The sequence below is a fragment of the Peromyscus leucopus genome, chromosome 1 (genome assembly GCF_004664715.2).
Source record: "Peromyscus leucopus breed LL Stock chromosome 1, UCI_PerLeu_2.1, whole genome shotgun sequence".
Lineage (NCBI taxonomy): Eukaryota > Metazoa > Chordata > Mammalia > Rodentia > Cricetidae > Peromyscus > Peromyscus leucopus.
The window spans coordinates 122,286,927-122,303,938 of record NC_051063.1 but is presented as its reverse complement, the minus strand read 5'-3'; the positions used below and the strand labels follow the sequence as shown (position 1 = coordinate 122,303,938).

Sequence of the window (17,012 nt, the reverse complement as noted above, 5' to 3'; positions counted from 1 at the left end):
ATAATGCAATGGTGTAGCAGGTTCTGCTCTAAACTCCTCTGTCCATGTCTGAGTATTTTCTTATTTTCATTAGTCTGTCTTTCTAAAGCTTGTATCTTATCAATAGTAAGCCCTTCTAAGACTTGTATCTTATCAGCCAATTTTTTTTTTTATTTTCATTAGTAAGTCTTTCTAAGGCCTGTATCTTATCAGTAGAAAGTCTTTCTAAAGCTTGTATCTTATTAGTCAAATTATCATATTTGGCACAGTCAAACCACTTTTCAAAGAATAAAATATTAATTACCAAACTGATAGTAATTACAATTGACATTATATCAATCCCAGGTAAGTCATTTATCCCCTTGTTTGAGTTTTCCATTTTCAAACCATCCATAGAAGCACTACACAGGGTCCTAGCTCCCTGCATTGTGATGCTTCCCATTCTTAACTCGGGAAAGACTTTTCTTTTTAATCTTATTTAACTCTCTACTAAAAGACTTCCCAGGTATCTCACCAAAGCCACTGACTTCTCAGTAGTTTGTTGGTGGTGTTGGCAGTGAACTCAAGCCCCTCAAGTGTGAGCCTGTTTTCCGGAGTCTGCCTGCTGTGAGTGCTCTTCTAAAAAGGCCCAAGGCAACTGTGGCAGTGCCATCTGGCGTGACTCCTCTGTCTCTGTGGTCACACAGCACCAAATGTTGTTTCGACTTTGACACAGTTGGTTATGCCTTAATCTATTGTCATCTCAGCCAGCAACTGGAACTCCTCAGTTACTGGCATGCTTCTCAGCTGTGGCCAGGCCGCTCAGGTCAAAGCCTGGTGAGAATTCTGCTCCTGAAGGCACCGGCCCTGCCAATGCCACTAAAGGTAGCTTTAACTCAATCTCTATTGTTGTAATTATGAATAAGACTCGAGATTCAAAGGCTGGAGTGAAAACCTGCGAGCTGAGAGAGGCTGAGTAGCAGCTAGTTAACGCTTTCTCCTTGCTGGTGTCCACGGAAGACCTGTGCTTCCTTCCACTTTGCCAAACCGGAAAAACCTGCACCACACCCACCCTACCACTTCCTGTGTCTTTCTATCTCTCTCCCAGATGTCCTCTGAGGCTCTATGATTACTTTCTGTCAGCTAGTTGCTAATGCAGCCTCCTGACCCAGGGTTAATTTTATTTAATTAACACAAATGCAAACTCGGGGTTCACAGTGTGATTGAATGTCCCCCAACATCCTTAGCTTCCTTTTTCTTTTTGTTCTTCTGTCTACGCCACCCCATTATCTATTCCTTGGTTGATTCGGTTGTCTGTCCTTTTGGTTTGGGCTAATGCTGTCCTCATTGTCTTTTTTTTTTAGCATGCCCTTGTATATTTTAAAATTGACAGTGTTTTAATTTTCTCTGCAGTCTCCTTTGTTCTCCATTAGTGGTCTGATGTGTTTGCTTCTGTTTCACACACTTGGCCAATTTGGGGGCCCTCCCTCTTGTTTCTTGCTGTGGCCCCAGGGCATTTTCACTCTTCCCTGCAGCAAACCTGTGTGCCAGAAGGACTTGGGGGGGGGGGGTCTTACTCTTCAAGAAACTGGTTTTGTTCTTTCCTTCTCTGTCTCAGGCCTCTGATGGTTCCACTTACTCACGGACAGGGCTGGTGTAGATGTGGCACCCCGAGTGCTCACAGTGTTATCACTGACCCTGGCCCCAGCCCTCAAGTCTGGAGCTGGGAGCTGAGAGGAGGCACTCCCACAGGACATATCTCAGGGGCTGTTTGTGGTTGATAGCTTTTCCTTCTGTCCTCATTCATTTCTGAAAAGGGAGCAGGTGTGTGTTAGCTCTTTCCGAGTAGATGGGATCTGAAGTACCCTCAAAAGGCCTGTGTGTCAAATCCTATGATGCTACTGGGAAGTGGCCTACTTGGGGGAAGGTAGGTCCTTGTGGAAACCCCAGTGCCTTTTTCCTACCACCATGGGTGCTTTCTCCCAATGAGCTTTCTCCTCTATGTGCTGTGTGAGCCAGAAGGCCTTGCCACAGCCCTAAAAGGAGCAGCAACAGTGTGGGCTGAAACCGCCGCGGCTGTGGTCAAGGCAAACCTTCCCCCATTGTGAGGTGAACCTCGTAGGCATTGCGTGGCAGTGCCGGACACACTTACTTCCATGTGTAGGAAAACTGTACCGCTACCTCAGTTAGAGCCAGGCATCTGCCTGCTGCCTTCTAGAGACCTGGATAACCACACAAATCCACAGCAGGATTGAGTGTGTGCTCTTCCACATGGCCCAGCTGTCACACATTTCCTGTTGCACTCCTGGGCCTCTGGAGTTTTGTGGAGTCAAAGGTCAACTCTGTTTCCAGGTCCACTGCCCCTCTCCTAAATCGTTGTTATAACTGTATTCAGTTTTAAGGGCTCATCATCTATCTCCCACTGCCGGGAGACTCATGCTAGGTTTTAACAAAGATCCAGGCTACTCTGGAAGTCACCATGCTGCTTACCAGGGTGGCCCTGGGGACCTCAGAGTCCTGCTGTGCTGACCCAGCCTGGAGAACAAAACGAAGGGCCTGGTCAGTGTGTAGCCAGCTGTCCCGTGGCTTAAGAAGTACTTCCGCTTTGCCTGCATTCTACTCTTTACTGAAAAATGAAAACAAAATGTGAAATGGATGTGTGTGTGTGTGTGTGTGTGTGTGTGTGTGTGTGTGTGTGTACATGCACATGTGATCCTTAGGAAGATTGTCTGCTCCCTTTGACACGAGGTCTTTTGTTGGCCTGGAGCTGACCCAAATAGGCTAGAATGACCAGACAGACATCCCAGATGTGTCTCCCCAGCACTGGATGACAAGTGCCCCTCCACACCTGCCTGTTTACATGGTTCCGGGGATGGAACTCAGGTCAGCAAGTACCTTACCAGCCAACCCAATCCCTTTCCCTTCCTTTCTTCTTTCCTCCTCCTCCTCCTTTTTTCTTTTCTTTTCTTTTTTTGTATTCACCCAGTCTGACCTAGAACTTGAGGCTATCCACCTGCCTCAACCTCCGGGATGCTGGGATAATAGTTATGAGCCACCAAGCCTGGTTTGCATTATCTAACAGGTAAAGGTTGCTTCCTGCGTGGCTTCTAGCGAATGAGCCTGTTCCTCTCATGCAACTCATGTCCAGCCTCAATCGTCTGTTTCCTAATGACTTCAGTATCTACCCACTAGTGAAGGTGCACGGTAAAGTCAAGGGAAGAGGGGAGAGCCGCCTCGAATTCCCCTTGTCCTTGTGACAGCCGTCACCCCCTTCACCTGCCACGTGTCAGTCAGTGTCCTTCTCCAGGGTGTTTACCGATTCCTCTGATAGGTAATCCTCCTCCCCACTGGTGAATACCACCCATCCTCAGACAGTGGGGGCGGCCATGGGCGTGGCAGTCTTAGACTTTAGTTTTCCACTGTTGTGTGATCTTGAGAAAGTCAACCACCTCCCCGTCAGGATCCAGTGACATTTAAAGCATTGCGGCTAAACTGGTCTGTCCTTTCCAGCTGAACACAGGCAAGGGAGTTAGGCCTGCCTGGGAAGCAGACACCTAGGTCAGTGTGTGGGTGACGATGACCAGTGGGTGTGCTCAGAGGTAGACAGATGGACAGACAGCGGGGAACCACAACCTGCCTCTGTACCACTTTTTAAAAAATGTATTTAACCAGGCAGGGAGAAGGGGGGTCATTGAGGACCAAATCACATGGGCGGCAGAGGTCTGACAAGACCTTGGAGAAAGGCTGATACCTCACGTGGAAACCAACCTTAGGGATGGCCAGTGAGGTGGAAGGCCTGGAGGGAGCTTCGAGCCTGGTGTGTGGACGCTCTCCTCACAGGTTCAGATGCCTTTGCTCCGCTGTCCTGTTTTATGGCAGTGATGCCCCTCATGGAATGCTTTTCACACTGACTTTCCCAGGTGGCTTCTGTGTTGCTCACTGGTAAGTGTCAGGGATAACCATTTGTTTTTCTCAGATCAACATAGTGGGTAGAAACTGCTGTCTGTGGAAATATCTACTCCGGGCAGAAGCAGGAAAGCAGGGGGTGGGGCAGGCTGAAGGCAAGCAAGGAACGCATGCCCACTGCCTGTGATGTCACAATCTGCCTCACCTGTAACCTGGTCCAGCCTCACACCGCCAAGGACAAAAGCCACTCTTGGCCTTCTGTCTAGGTGGGACAGCCCCTAGAAACCTAGCAAGAGCAGTGTCCTTGGGAACTTGTTCACATTTAGACTAGCCAAGCTGGGTTGCATCTCATGGCTCCTTTGTGACTTGGTTCAGCTGGTCGCTGTTAGGAGGCAACTGCCAGTCACCGTGGTTCTGAACTCTTGAAGGCTGTGATGCCCGGGTGATATTTGGAAATTGGCATCATGGAGATGAAGAGGGAGCCCTTCCCACCATGGCCAGCACAGGCCCCACATGGGCCCAGAAGGTCAGCAAGAATTTACCGAATGAGGGATTGGACATGGCGGGCATAGTGTGAGCTCTTAATGGAAGCAAGCGAGAAGTGTTGTTTCTGCTCTTTGGTCTTTTGGGGGGTCTGCCACCCAGCTCCCAAATAAATCACACACGGAGGCTTAGTCTTAAATATATAGTCACCCAGCCTTAGCTTGGCTTGTTTCTTGCCAGTTTTCCTTTACTTATATTATCCCCGTCTACCTTTTGCCTCTGGCTTTTCCCATTCTCTTACTTCTGTAAATCTTACTCTTACTCTGTGACTTGCTGTGTAGCTGGGTGGCTGGCTCCTCCTCCTCCTCCCTCCCAGATTTCTCCTATCTATTCTCTCTGCCTGCCAGCCCCACCTATCTCCTGCCTTGCTATTGGCCGTTCAGTTCTTCATTAGACCATCAGGTGTTTTAGACAGGCACAGTAACACAGCTTCACAGAGTTAAACAAATGCAACATAAACAAAAGTAACACACCTGGAAATAATAGTCTACAATAGAGAAGGATCTTGGGAAGGGCAGCAAGCCCAACCAACATTAAGGACATCACCTCATGAGCCCCATAGGAAACAATGTTTAGATGGTGTCATTTGGGGGTTACTTTTATCATCCCGTCAAGAGCCCTTACCTGCTGGTTGGGTGAGCACTATCTGTGCATTGCAGTGGAGCAAGGCTGCTTTCTCCAGGGAGGCGCTCTGGATGAATGGAGAAAGCTGAGCCGTCTGCCGCGGGCTCTGTTGGAGCTAAGTGTGAATATGTTCACACAGGCCAAACTCAGGGTCAGACATCGGTGTGGTACTTGCGCTCCTAAAGTTGGTTCCCAAAGCACCAAGTTTACAGTGAGGTCTAAGGAGAGTATGTGTGGGTGGAGGTGATGTATGACCTCTTCAGCTGTGTGTTCTAGGATGCGGACAAACCCTGCTGGAAATGTGTCAGCAAGGAGGGACAAGCAGTCTGACTTCTAAGGCACTTGGCCTGTGGGGATATGCTGAACTACCATGAACAACAGGGGGAGGGGAGGCAAGCTTACTTCAAGGCCTTTAAGTCCATCTTCCTGATGAGGTGCGGTGCGGGGAGGAAGGGTGTGGGGTTACTACACGGTAGAATCTCGGTCTAGTCAGTCTTCTACTTAGTTTGTATGAAGTCCGGAGGGTAGGGTCTGGGGGGCTGGCTCAGTGGGTAAGATGCCACACAGGCATGAGGATCTGAGTTTGGATCCCTGTACCCATGTAAAAAGCCCCAGGGGGGAGACAGGAGGATCCCTGGCATTCATTGGCCACCCGGGCTAGCCGCACTGTGAGCTCTAGATCCAGTGGGCAACTCTGTCTCAAAAGATAGAGTGGAGGGGTAGGAAACACTCAGCATTGACCTTTGGCCTCCACACACAGCGCGTACATCTGCACATGTGTGTTCACACATGAACACATACATGCACATACAAACACAGACGCTAGTGGGACACATTAACACCATGCTAATGTATTCTACTAGGGTTGATTCGGAAATCCTGACTTGATGAATTTCTTCCAATCTTAGTATATGTGCTGCCAAAGCAAGCACAGATAAGTTTCTTAATAAATCACCAAGAAAAAGAGAAGTTGGAGGAATGGAACTTTAAGAAGTCTGCCGGTGGCATTGCCTTCCTGCCCACTCCACGTTTTTCTTGTCCCTTATTCATCACCGGAGGAACCCCCCCCACACACACACTTTTTATTATTATTATTATTTCCCACTGGAGCACAACATCGTCTGTTTGTAAGCCTCTCAGTGATGTTTCGGGGCAGTGTGCATGCTGTGTGGCTCCCTCCAGGGTGAACATAGCTATCCACCATTTATCTTCTTTATGACGGAAACTTTCAGAATCCTCTGCTCCAGCTTAAAACCCACACACAGTGCCTTGTCCTTGGTCACTGCACAGTGAGACAGTCCAGCAGCCAGCTCTTCTCCACCGTGTCCCTGCTCTCCCAGCCTCTAATAACCATCATTCTGCTTGGTTCCCATGAGCTCAACTCTGCTGGGGTCCACAGGAATGAGGTCATGGGACAGCTGTCTTTCTGTATGGCTTGTCTCATTTAACACAGTGCCCTCTAGCTCCATCCATGTTGTCTCATGTGACTGGATGTTCATTCTTTTTTATGGATAAGTACTATTCCATTGTGCCACGTTTCCTTCATTCATTTATCAGCAGATGCACACCTGGGTTGTTTCCATTTCTTGGCTATTGTGAAGTGAGCTGAAATAATGACAGCAGTGTGGCTGTCTCTGACATGTCATTGATTTCCTGTCTCTGCGCCAGATACTCGATAATGGAATGGCTGAATCACGTGGCGGTTCTATTTGAAAAAAATTTTTTTTTTTTCTTCTACCACTTCTAATTCTCTGGCTTGCTAGAGGAAGGCTGTGTGCTGGGGACACCTGTGACCCCCTCCTGTTGCTTGAGGACATTTGTTCTGTTCTCTTCACTGTTCTTGGCCAGCAGAGGAGACTGTCAGTGAATTCCTGGCCTTATATCAATCCCCAGGTGTGATGGACAGGGAACTAGTGAGAAAGTTCCCCTGGGTTAAAAAAAAACTGGGAGGTGCCCCCAGCATCTCCCAGGGCCCGCCCACCCCAGGCCAGTGCACTGTGGGGGCTCCTCCCCTCCCCTCTCCCCTCCTGCTTTTGCAGACCCACCCCCTGCCCTCCCCAAACTGTTTCTATTCTGACCATTGCTTCCCCAGTCTGTTTCAGCAGGAACCAAGGCAGGGACTATTCGGTCCACTGTGGTCCAAGAGCCTCCTGGCATCCTGAGCCACACAACCCACCTGTCAAGACATTTGAGCGTGATGGGGAAGTGGGACCACTGATGTTGGATGTCGAGGGATTACTGCTAAGTTATCCTCAAAACAACACATAGCTTTTGGAGATAAGTTTGGAATTACTTACAAATGAAAAGCTGTTCTGTGTGGGATTGCTTTAAAATAATCCAGTGGTGGTGTGGTGTGAGGGGTGGCAGGGATAGGGATACTGGTGAAGTAAAGACGAACAAAATCTCAGCAGGGGTAGAAGCTGGGGTGGTGGGTGCGTGGTGGTTTATCACATTTTGGTTTACTTTTGTGATCTAGTCACAATTTTCATAGTAAAGCACCAAAAAACAAAACAAAATAAAATCCCATCTGAATACCCTTCTGATGCTCCTGCCCTGAGGCAGGATTAAATGACCGTCTTCCCAGGCCAGGTACCAGGGTGTGTGCCTTTCTCCAGTGGGTCAGCAGCTTGGTGGGCATGGTCTCAGCATCTCCGCTCTTGGCCCGGCTCCACACTAACATCTTCCTTCCCCATAATTTATCCCCCAAAGCCTTTGGCATCACCCCTGGATTGATCCCCTGGAGCCTTTGGTATCATCACCCCATCTCATGGGTCTCTGTTCTGAAATTGTCTGGACCTCTGGTCCTGCTGCAGCTGCCTTCCGTCTGTAGCCCCGCCCCCACCCCGCCCCCCACCCCACTCACCTTGACTGTCTTATGCCAGAATTGCTAGGGTGAGGTGTGTGTGTGTGGGAGGCTGTAGCAGAATGGGGGCAGGGTAAGGTTGTGGGGTTTTTCCTTTAGCAGGAGGTCAGTCACTCCATTGTGACCTTGGCCTCGGACAAACACGCTGGGGATGTAAAGGAGTGCTTTATCAAAGTTATGGATAGGTTGCCGTGGCTCCAAGGAAGCATGGAAATACTTATGTGGGGAGGAGGATGCAGGACGGGTCTTTAGTCCTGGGGGGGGGTGGATTTGGAGATGGAATCATCAGAGTACTGGCCAAAAGGTCTGCCCTTTCCCAGAGGGGACCGAGTGCAGTCAGGAAACAGGGGAAGCCAGTCCTGCCCACAGCTTAACACCTGGCTCTGGGTGTGGCAGCCACTCAAGCTTCTGTTAGCAGGACAACAGGCAGTCTGCAGCCTCCAGGGGAGCTGGGTTCTGCTCAGGTAGCATGAGGGTGGCTGTGGAGGATCCAGAGATCAGTATGGGGCTGGAGAGATGAGCTCAGCCCTTAAAGCCTGAGCTGGCAACCAAAGCCCAGTATGTATTGTCTTAGGTCGCCTAGGGTTTGAACTCTGCCCTCTGGCTTTGGGTCTTACATGTTGCTCCTCCCACCCATCAAGGCCTTGACATGGGAGGCGGTGCAGTTGACTGGGACAAGAGCAGTTTTGGGTTTCTTGCTAAATGAGGTGCTGTGGGTGTGGCAGCAGCTGGTGTCACTGTGGGAAGCTTGGTGACTCTGGGGCGGAGGGAGATGGGTATTGCAAGCTTTGGTCCTCACTGGGACATTTGCAGGGCTTCCTGGTGAGCAGTAAAGTTCCATTCAACTTGTTTATTAGCTCAGCTCCGTTGAGAGACCTGGCTCACTTCCTGAAGACCTCCCCTCCATGCTTCCGCTTCCCAAAGCTGGATATCTTAGGGCTTTTTAGGACTCCCCTTCCCTGCCTGCTCAGATCCCACAAAGAGCAGCCCCTCCTACACAAACCCCACTCCTTATCTTTCTATTTTGTTTTTAAAGTATGTGTGTGTGTGTGTATGTGTGTATCTGTCTGTCTGTCTGCCTGTCTGTGTATCTGTGTATGCACATGTATGAGAGCATGAAGAAGCCAGAAGAGGGTGTTGAATTCCCTGGAGCTGGAGTGACAGGTAGTTGTGAGCTGCCTGTTCTGGGAACTGAACTCGGGTCTCTGGGAAGAGCATCACGTGTTCCTAACCACTTAGCCATCTCTCCCCCCAGCGTCCTTGTCTTTTTGGTTTCTCTTGCACGTGTTATACTCTGGAGCAGTTGGACACCTGTATTTTTTTTTTTCCCAACCCAGGGAAACACTGCTGCTGGAGAAAACCTCATGACATGCTGACCTGGCAGCATGGCTTTGGCTGGAGGCTAGGTCATCTGTGTCTCAGAATGGCGTCTGCTTCCACTCTTTGGGGGGGGGGAGGGGGGTGTTCCTCCCCATCTGCCCAGTGTCAGCCCTGGCTTCTCCCTTTGCCTCTCACCTACAATCCCTTGCCTCCACTTGGACCCGTTCCCGACGCTTCCCTCAGCCTTCCATGTCTCACCCTTTCCTTGACTTGATTGTCAGAGTTTACAAAGCATATCTCATATTGCTTTACTTTCCTGCATGTGCATGAGCAGGTGCACATGCTTTGAGAGGCCAGAGGTCAGCTTTGGGTGTTCTTTCTCCATTTTCCTTATTATTTATTTGTTTATTGTTTGTTTGAGTCAGGGTCTCGTCCTGGGACCTGCCCCCACCCCCAGTAGGCAAGGCTGCCTCTAGATCCTTACAGAACCTCCCGCCTCTGGCTCCCCTGCACTGACATGATGCACACACCACTATGCCTGGCTATTGAAATGTGGATTCTGGGGATTAACTCAAGACCTCAAGCCTCCCCAGCCCACTGCCACTTGTCTCCTTTGTCCCTTGAGGAACTTGTTCAGTCAGGGCCACCAACAACAACTAAGATGAATCATAGGCATCTGTAGCTTTATCTCATGTGATCATCTCTTTGAAACATCTGGTATGGTTCCCACCCTTCCACTCTGCTGGGGAAGCTCTGAGCTCTGTCTACTGTCTGCCTGTCTGTCCTCTCTGTGTCTACTGTCTGCCTGTCTGTCCTCTCTCTCTACTGTCTGCCTATCTGTCCTCTCTGTGTCTACTGTCTGCCTGTCTGTCCTCTGTGTGTCTACTGTCTGCCTGTCTGTCCTCTGTGTGTCTACTGTCTGCCTGTCTGTCCTCTCTCTCTACCTTTTTCAAATAAGGACCACCTGGATTCAGCTTCCAGTCCTTGTCCTTTCACACTAATCATGCTCTGAGATGCATGTCATCTGTCACAGAGATGCATGTCCTCTGTCACAATCCCCAAAGCTACATTTCTGTTTCCCAGCATGTCTTTCCAGCTCTTGACAGCTTTCCCTCTGCTTCAGATTGGGTGACCAATGTTTCACTCTGTGTGTGTGTGTGTGTGCGCGTGTGAATAGAGAGGACCATCTTGCCTCTTGTTGCTCAGGTGCTATCTACCTTTTTTTTTCTTTTTTTTTTTTAAAGGACAGGTTGTTTTGTTTTGTTTTTTTTCTGGCCTGGGACTCACCGAGTAGCCTAGGTTGTCTGGCTAGTGAGTCCTAGTGACTTATCTCCACCTTCACAGTGATGGAATTACAGGTGTGCTCTCCCCCCCCCTTTTTAAGTGGGCTCTGGGGTGTTTGGTGCTCAGGGCCACGAGGCATGCCTTTCCTGATTGCTGTCACCCCAACGCCAACATTGCACTTAATTTTCATTAATCCAAATCCTTTCCTCACTCCCATGATTAAAACCAGAACAGCCATTGTTGTTGGGCAAAGGCTCGGGCTGGATTCCCCAGGTTTGATTGAATCCGGGTGAGCTTAGGCAAATTGTCTAACTTCTCTGTGTCTCAGTTTCCAAAAATAAACATACCTGCCTGGAAGGACTGAGGTAGAGATGAGAGCAGATAAAAAACAAACAAACAAACAAACAACCAGCCAAGCTCTTGGCACAGGGCTCATGCGTTGTAGCTTCTGCCAAACACAGAGCTTTGTTCTGGATGCCACCGTCCTGGGCATCATTCCTTCAGGTCACCCCGTGTCCTAGTTACTTCCTTGACATTGTGACTAGGGCCACACTCGGAGACCTTGCCCCCTGACTGCTCTACTGCAGCTAAGCCCACTGTGTTCTGTAAGGTCTCAGTGCCCGCCTCCTCCCCGCCACCTCTTTACCTGTGCCGCCCATTCCCTCCCTCGCCCGGGCTATCTCCTACTGCGGCTAGAGGAGTCTTCCTCGAACACAAATCCTCTTATGTCACCACTAAAACTCTGCAGTGCCCTTCGGGATAAAGCCAGACTGCTTCCGACGGCTGCCAGGCTCATCTCTGGGCTGCTGACCTCCCCCAGGCTGCCAGGCTCACCTATGCCTACTGGCCGCTCTGGCCGTCTATAATCACCTGCATGTTCCATACTGTGCCGTGTGTGGTGTTGTGAAATGCACTCCTCAGCCACCTGTTGACATGTCGCCTGCTGCCTTTGACACTTAGACTGCTTCTGTTTCCTTACCTCCCTTATAAAGATGGTGAAGTTAGTCGGCCCAGTTCCTTGTGTATTGTGTATTTCCCCATTAGTGGCCAAGGGCCCTGATTTTCTCGTACGTTGCTATTTGATTATTTATGTTTTTTTGTGTGTGGCCGTATTTGTGAACATATATGTGCATGGATGCTCTCGAAGGCCAGTAAAGGGTGTCTGATCCACGGGGTCTGGACTTAGAGGCAGTTTTGAATGTGGCTCTCCTGTAAGACCAGCAAGGATTCGGAACCTCTGAGTGTACCTCCAACTCACTCTTTGTCCCTTGGTTTTAAAGGGCTGATGGCTCAGAAGGGAGATTGATGACTATTAGCTTTTTATTCAATATTTAATTCATTGAAGCCATAAATATAAGAACAGATTCTACCTTCAACCTATAAAAACAACCTATGAATCTTGGAAGTTCACTTGTAAACCTAGTAATATTAAAATGAAAAGTCCCACCAGCCTGGCGTATGCAGGAGCCAATGAAAGACCTTGTCTCGAAGGAGAAGGGGAGGTCTGACTGACAAGGTGTTAAGGAGCTGGCAGATGAGTGTGGTTTTTTTTTTGTTTTTGTTTTTTAACAAACTAGAAAGCAGCGCTCATTTCACTTGTTTATGCCCATGAGTTTAAAGCCTTCCTTCCTTCAGTGTCATTTATAATTTGTTCAACACTTTCAAGTCTCAGAAGGCCAGTGTGTATGACCCTTGTAAGATTTTAGATTTTTGGGCTGGAGAGATGGCTCAGAGGTTAAGAGTACTGCTTGCTCTTCCAAAGGTCCTGAGTTCAATTCCCAGCAACCACATGGTGGCTCACAACCATCTGTAACAAGATCTGATGTCCTCTTCTGGCATGCAGGGATATGTGCAGACAGAACACTGTATACATAATAAATAAATCTTAAAAAAAAAGATTTTAGATTTTGTAAAAAGCATCCAGAAGATGTACACATGAACATGACTGGAGAGCTTACTCTAAGCACCACTGTTCGCTGTGGTCATTATACCCAGTCAGCAGCATCAGCACCAGCATTAACAAATGACCTTAGCCCTGAGCCCCAGATGGCTCAGCTAACTATGGGAACACAGTTGCCATCTCCCGCCGCTAAAGGTTATGCTACAAAATGTTGGAAAGCAAAATACAGCTAAGTTCCCTGCTACTGGTTAGGGGTTAGACCTGGACTCAGAAGGTCCATGCTTCTTCCAGAAGATTCCGAGCTGCTTTTGCTGGGATTATCATCAAATGGTGACCACATCAGTGATTGACAGGACTTCTGGAGCCCACTCTTTTTAGCAGGGTCTTCTACTATCTTGCCTGGTGTTTGACTTTCTCTACAAAACCTTCTGTTGAAGAAAGTTTTGTGGCTAAAATAAGATTGTGTGTGTGTGTGTGTGTGTGTGTGTGTGTGTGTGTGTGTATTTTGTTTTGAGATTGTGTCTCAAAGACTGGCCTGGAACTTCCTATGTAGCTCAGGCTAGTCTGGAACTCATGACCCTCCTGTTTCTGCATCCTGAACCCTAGGATTGAAACATATACCACTGGAGTCAGCAAGAGTTCTCTTACGTATCAGGACCTGCTGGCCTCTCAGAGTCCAGGTTTAGTTTTTCTCATTCTGTGCCCTGTCTTCCTATGTAATATGTATGTCTATCTTTTTCTAACACTCTGTGTGCTTACTGATGGACTATCACATGCTTTACTTAGTTGGCACATAGTTTTCATTGCCTCAGGTTTATAACCGCTAGTATCCTCTTGGTTTGATATTCTATGCCCATGATATTGACCATTAATGATAGAGTCTCTAGGTCCTGAGCAGAGCCTGGCATTCATGCAGACCCAGGAGCGTCTGTTTAGTGCTTTTCCTGTTTCCTGGAGTAGAGCTGAATCTGAGCTGGATCTGGAGTAGAGAGGACTAGAGTTGTATTGTTGGACAGGATTGTCCTAGGTCACTGCAGCTGCCAGCTGTGTATGTTTATGAATGAATGTGAGATAGGCGAAAATTGCTAGTGGTGAAGGCCAAGTGTGTCTAAACAGGTGAATGAATGGGTTATCTCTTTAAGGTCTTGGATTAATGAAAACTTTGGGCATTTCCGGAGATTCTCTTCTCTGCCACGTCTGTTTGGGCCTCTCCTTCCTGACTATGCTTGCTGCCCCTGCTTGGCTCTCTGGAGGCTGGAGGTCCTAGATCAAGCCTCGGATAAAGGAGGCTTTGAGCCCCACAGGCTAAGCACTCTCCCTCCATTTCTGGCCTTGCAGGAAATGTCAAGGGTATATAAATGACCTGGCTTCTTCCGGGCATATCTGCTTCCCTTCCTCGATCACTTCCACGGTCCTCTCTGAGGCAAAGTTTGTTCTTACAGCTCTTTCTGAGCAGCCTGTGGGCTGATGACCACACCTGTCTAGTAGCTTCGAAGGTGGCCGATGTGGTCATGTACTTCATTTCAAACCTAATGCTTTGTTAGAATAAATAGGTAAATGTATTAGTTCCCATGCAGATGCACAGGGAGAGACTTGGCTTCTCTCTAGGAACGATGCAAGCTTTTCGTCTGGAAAATGATTTCAAGTCCTTGGAAGGTGTGGTTATGCTTTAAGACCCGGGGACCATTGTGCACCTACATGATAGCCTTCTCGAAGATACAGAGCTATCTGTAATGACCTGTCCAGAAATGGCCTCCTGAGCAAGATCATCGCAACCAGCACCATCTGCCTTGGGCTAACCTCTGAACTTGGAGCCTGTGGTGTTTGAGGTACCCTGAGGTAAGGGTCTATAACTGCGGCTGCCCTGGGTGGAGAGCTGAGTGTAGGCCCAGCAAGGCCACCACCTCCACAGCCAATTCATTTGGATTGGCCTTGCTTTGCAGTTGTCTATCTCCCCCATCACCCAGTTGAGGGACCTAAAGCTTCATGCCTTGCAGAACTCGGCTTCTGCACATTGGTGACTCGTTCCTTCCTGCATGTGAGTGAATGAATGGCAACTGGGTGTGAGAGACTGGAGGAGGCTTTGCTTGCTGCTTGCCTCTGCGTAAGATCTGTGCACACCCTCTGCCTAACTACTGGGGAATCATCAGTCTTGTTCTTAAGAAGTTGGATAATCTCCCAAGATATGCACAGACACACAGACACATAGACAGACAGACAGACAGACACACACGTTTATGAGATCAGAGACTTTCAGGGTATGTTTTTTCCAAGGGTGACTATTTGCTATGTGCTAATTTAGATTGTGGCAACTCTAAAGAACATGACTGCTGTGACTAGTAAGGGTCCGCTGTATTAGGTCTCTATGACAGTGTAAGGGAGCCAGGACTGTAGGAGACACAACTGTTGCATATATGGAGCTCAATAACTGTGTTCTTTTAAAAAATGCAACCCCAGGGCTGGAGAGATGGCTCAGTCAGTAAGGTTCCTGCAGCACGAGGATCCGAGTTCAACCCTCAGGACTCATGTGGAAACGTGTGGCATAGTGCCTGTAAGCGTTACCCCTCTGAAGGGAAAGGTATCCTGGCAGTCGGAAGCCAAGGGTTACCTGCAGCTCTGCTCGGATGGGGGACAGTTTCCCTAACAAAGAGTTATAGTCCTTGCTCCCAGAGGAAAGGTTTCCCTGCTCCCGTAGGGGAGGGTTTTCTTAGTGAGGTTGTTACAGCTCAGCTCCAGCTTCCCTGGAGTGTAGCAATTCTGCTCCAGCAAGGGGAAGTTTCCCTAGCCAGTGTTACTTTTCTGCTCTGCTTATCTGAGAGCCATCACAGCTCTGCTCTGCTCAGGGAGTTTCTCTGCAGAAATGCAGCAGTTCTGCTCTGCTCTGGTGAAAGTTGTTAGAGACTCCTCTCTGCTCCAGCAAAAGAAAGTTGGTACCACAAACCTCCCTCAAGAGATTTATTGGGAGAGAGGAATCCAGGAGAGTGGCTACCTCTGCCAGGGTGGAAAAAGGGTAGCCCCAAATTGAAGAGGTACAGAGCTTATATAGGCTTTCTTAGGGCCAGCGCTTTCTGAGGAGGGAGATTTTCAGGATGGGAATTGGTAGGATCTCAATTCCTGAGCTTGAGACAAGCTCAGAGATTGGTTGGATTTTGTGCTCAGGGATTGGTATTTTCATGCTCTGGGATTGGTTGGTTTTTGTGCTCAGAGATTGGTTGGATTTTGTGCTCGGGGATTGGTAGTTTCATGCTCTGGGATTGGTTGGTTTTCATGCTCAGGGATTGGTTGGATTTCAATTCCTGCATTAGTTAGAGGCAGGGTGTGTTTCTTTGGCTCTTGTCTCAGGTTCAGGGTTTTCTTTCACTGGCCCTTTTTACACTCCAGGGCCCATGCCTATAATCCCAGTGCTTGGGAGGCAGAGACAGGAAGATCCCTGGATCTGCTAGCCAGAAAGTCCAGAATGGGTGATTCAATTAAAAAAAAAAAAAAAAAAAAGGTGGAGAGCAAATGGAGGAAGATACTTGATACTACCTTCTGGCTTCCACGTGCACGTGCACACATGTGTATAAACACCTACACATACACAGGTGCACACACAGATACAGCCTTTATAAATCGTGACAGAGCACTGAATTTTACTTGATGGTTTGAATTGCTTCTTTTGAAAATGAATCACGTATTTCAGGTATTGACTATGTTCACAGAAGAAGCATTATTAAAAGATTCAAAGAAAAAAGTCACCCACATCTTATTATCATATTCATTACTCTGAATGTTAGGTGTGTATTCATTATTATTTACATATTTACAAAGTTTAAAAATAATGCATGCTAGTTTAATTGTTCTCAGCTTCCTAATGCTGTGTTCCTCATGTTGTGATGACCTCTTAACCATAAAATTATTTTCATTGGTACCTCATAACTGTAATTTGCTAATGTTGTGAATCATAATGTAAATATCTCATATGCAGGATATCTGATATGTGACCCCTGTGAAAGGATCGTTTGATCACAGAAGGGGTCGTGACCCACAGGTTGAAAACTGCTGCACTACCTTCTCACCCCCTAACAATACACTGTGACCATGCTTCCTCACCAGTATATACAGATCCACAACATAATTTTTGTTGAATATATAATATGGGCAAGCTGTAATTTATTTAAATAATTTATTTTTTGATTTTAAAGCTGTTTCCAATTATTTTGTGAATAATGAATGTTAGGATTCTGCTCTCACTCCAGCTGTGCGCAGTTCAGGGCCTTGTGTCTTACATCATCAGTGTGCGCTGATGACTACATACGTTCCTTAAAAGCGGGCACAGACTCCACCCTCTCTCTCTGCTCTCTGCTCCACTCCCCCCCATCTTTCTCTCTCTCCTCCCCAGGCCTGGTTCCCTCTCCTCCCCTTTCCCTCCTAATAAAGCTCTGAAAACTAACACTGGGTCCTGTCGTGACCATGACCTTTCCATGCAGTAATCAGCGCTGTGTGCCACAAGTATCATCCTTTCAAGGATAACAATCAAAATTTCACCAGTGAGGGACCAAGGTACAAAATGACGTACTTCAAGTGAAAAGTGGTACCAGGAACTGGGATTCACAGTGTACATTCCTAATTAGA

At 48.0% G+C, this 17,012-nt stretch overlaps 1 protein-coding gene across 4 annotated transcripts in view; it reads left to right on the top strand.

Annotated features, from left to right (window-relative positions):
- Positions 1–17,012, top strand: part of Sh3gl3 (SH3 domain containing GRB2 like 3, endophilin A3) — a 136,062-nt gene that overhangs the window by 32,524 nt on the left and 86,526 nt on the right. Inside the window, exon 1 of one of the 4 annotated variants that reach the window (XM_037197799.1) lies at positions 4,022–4,390. The exons of the other annotated variants lie outside the window; for them this stretch is intronic. Within the exon in view, the coding sequence (XP_037053694.1) occupies positions 4,358–4,390 (33 nt within the window). The 5' untranslated portion in view covers positions 4,022–4,357. Of the gene's footprint in view, positions 1–4,021; positions 4,391–17,012 lie in introns of those variants that run through there. 4 annotated transcript variants of the gene reach the window in all.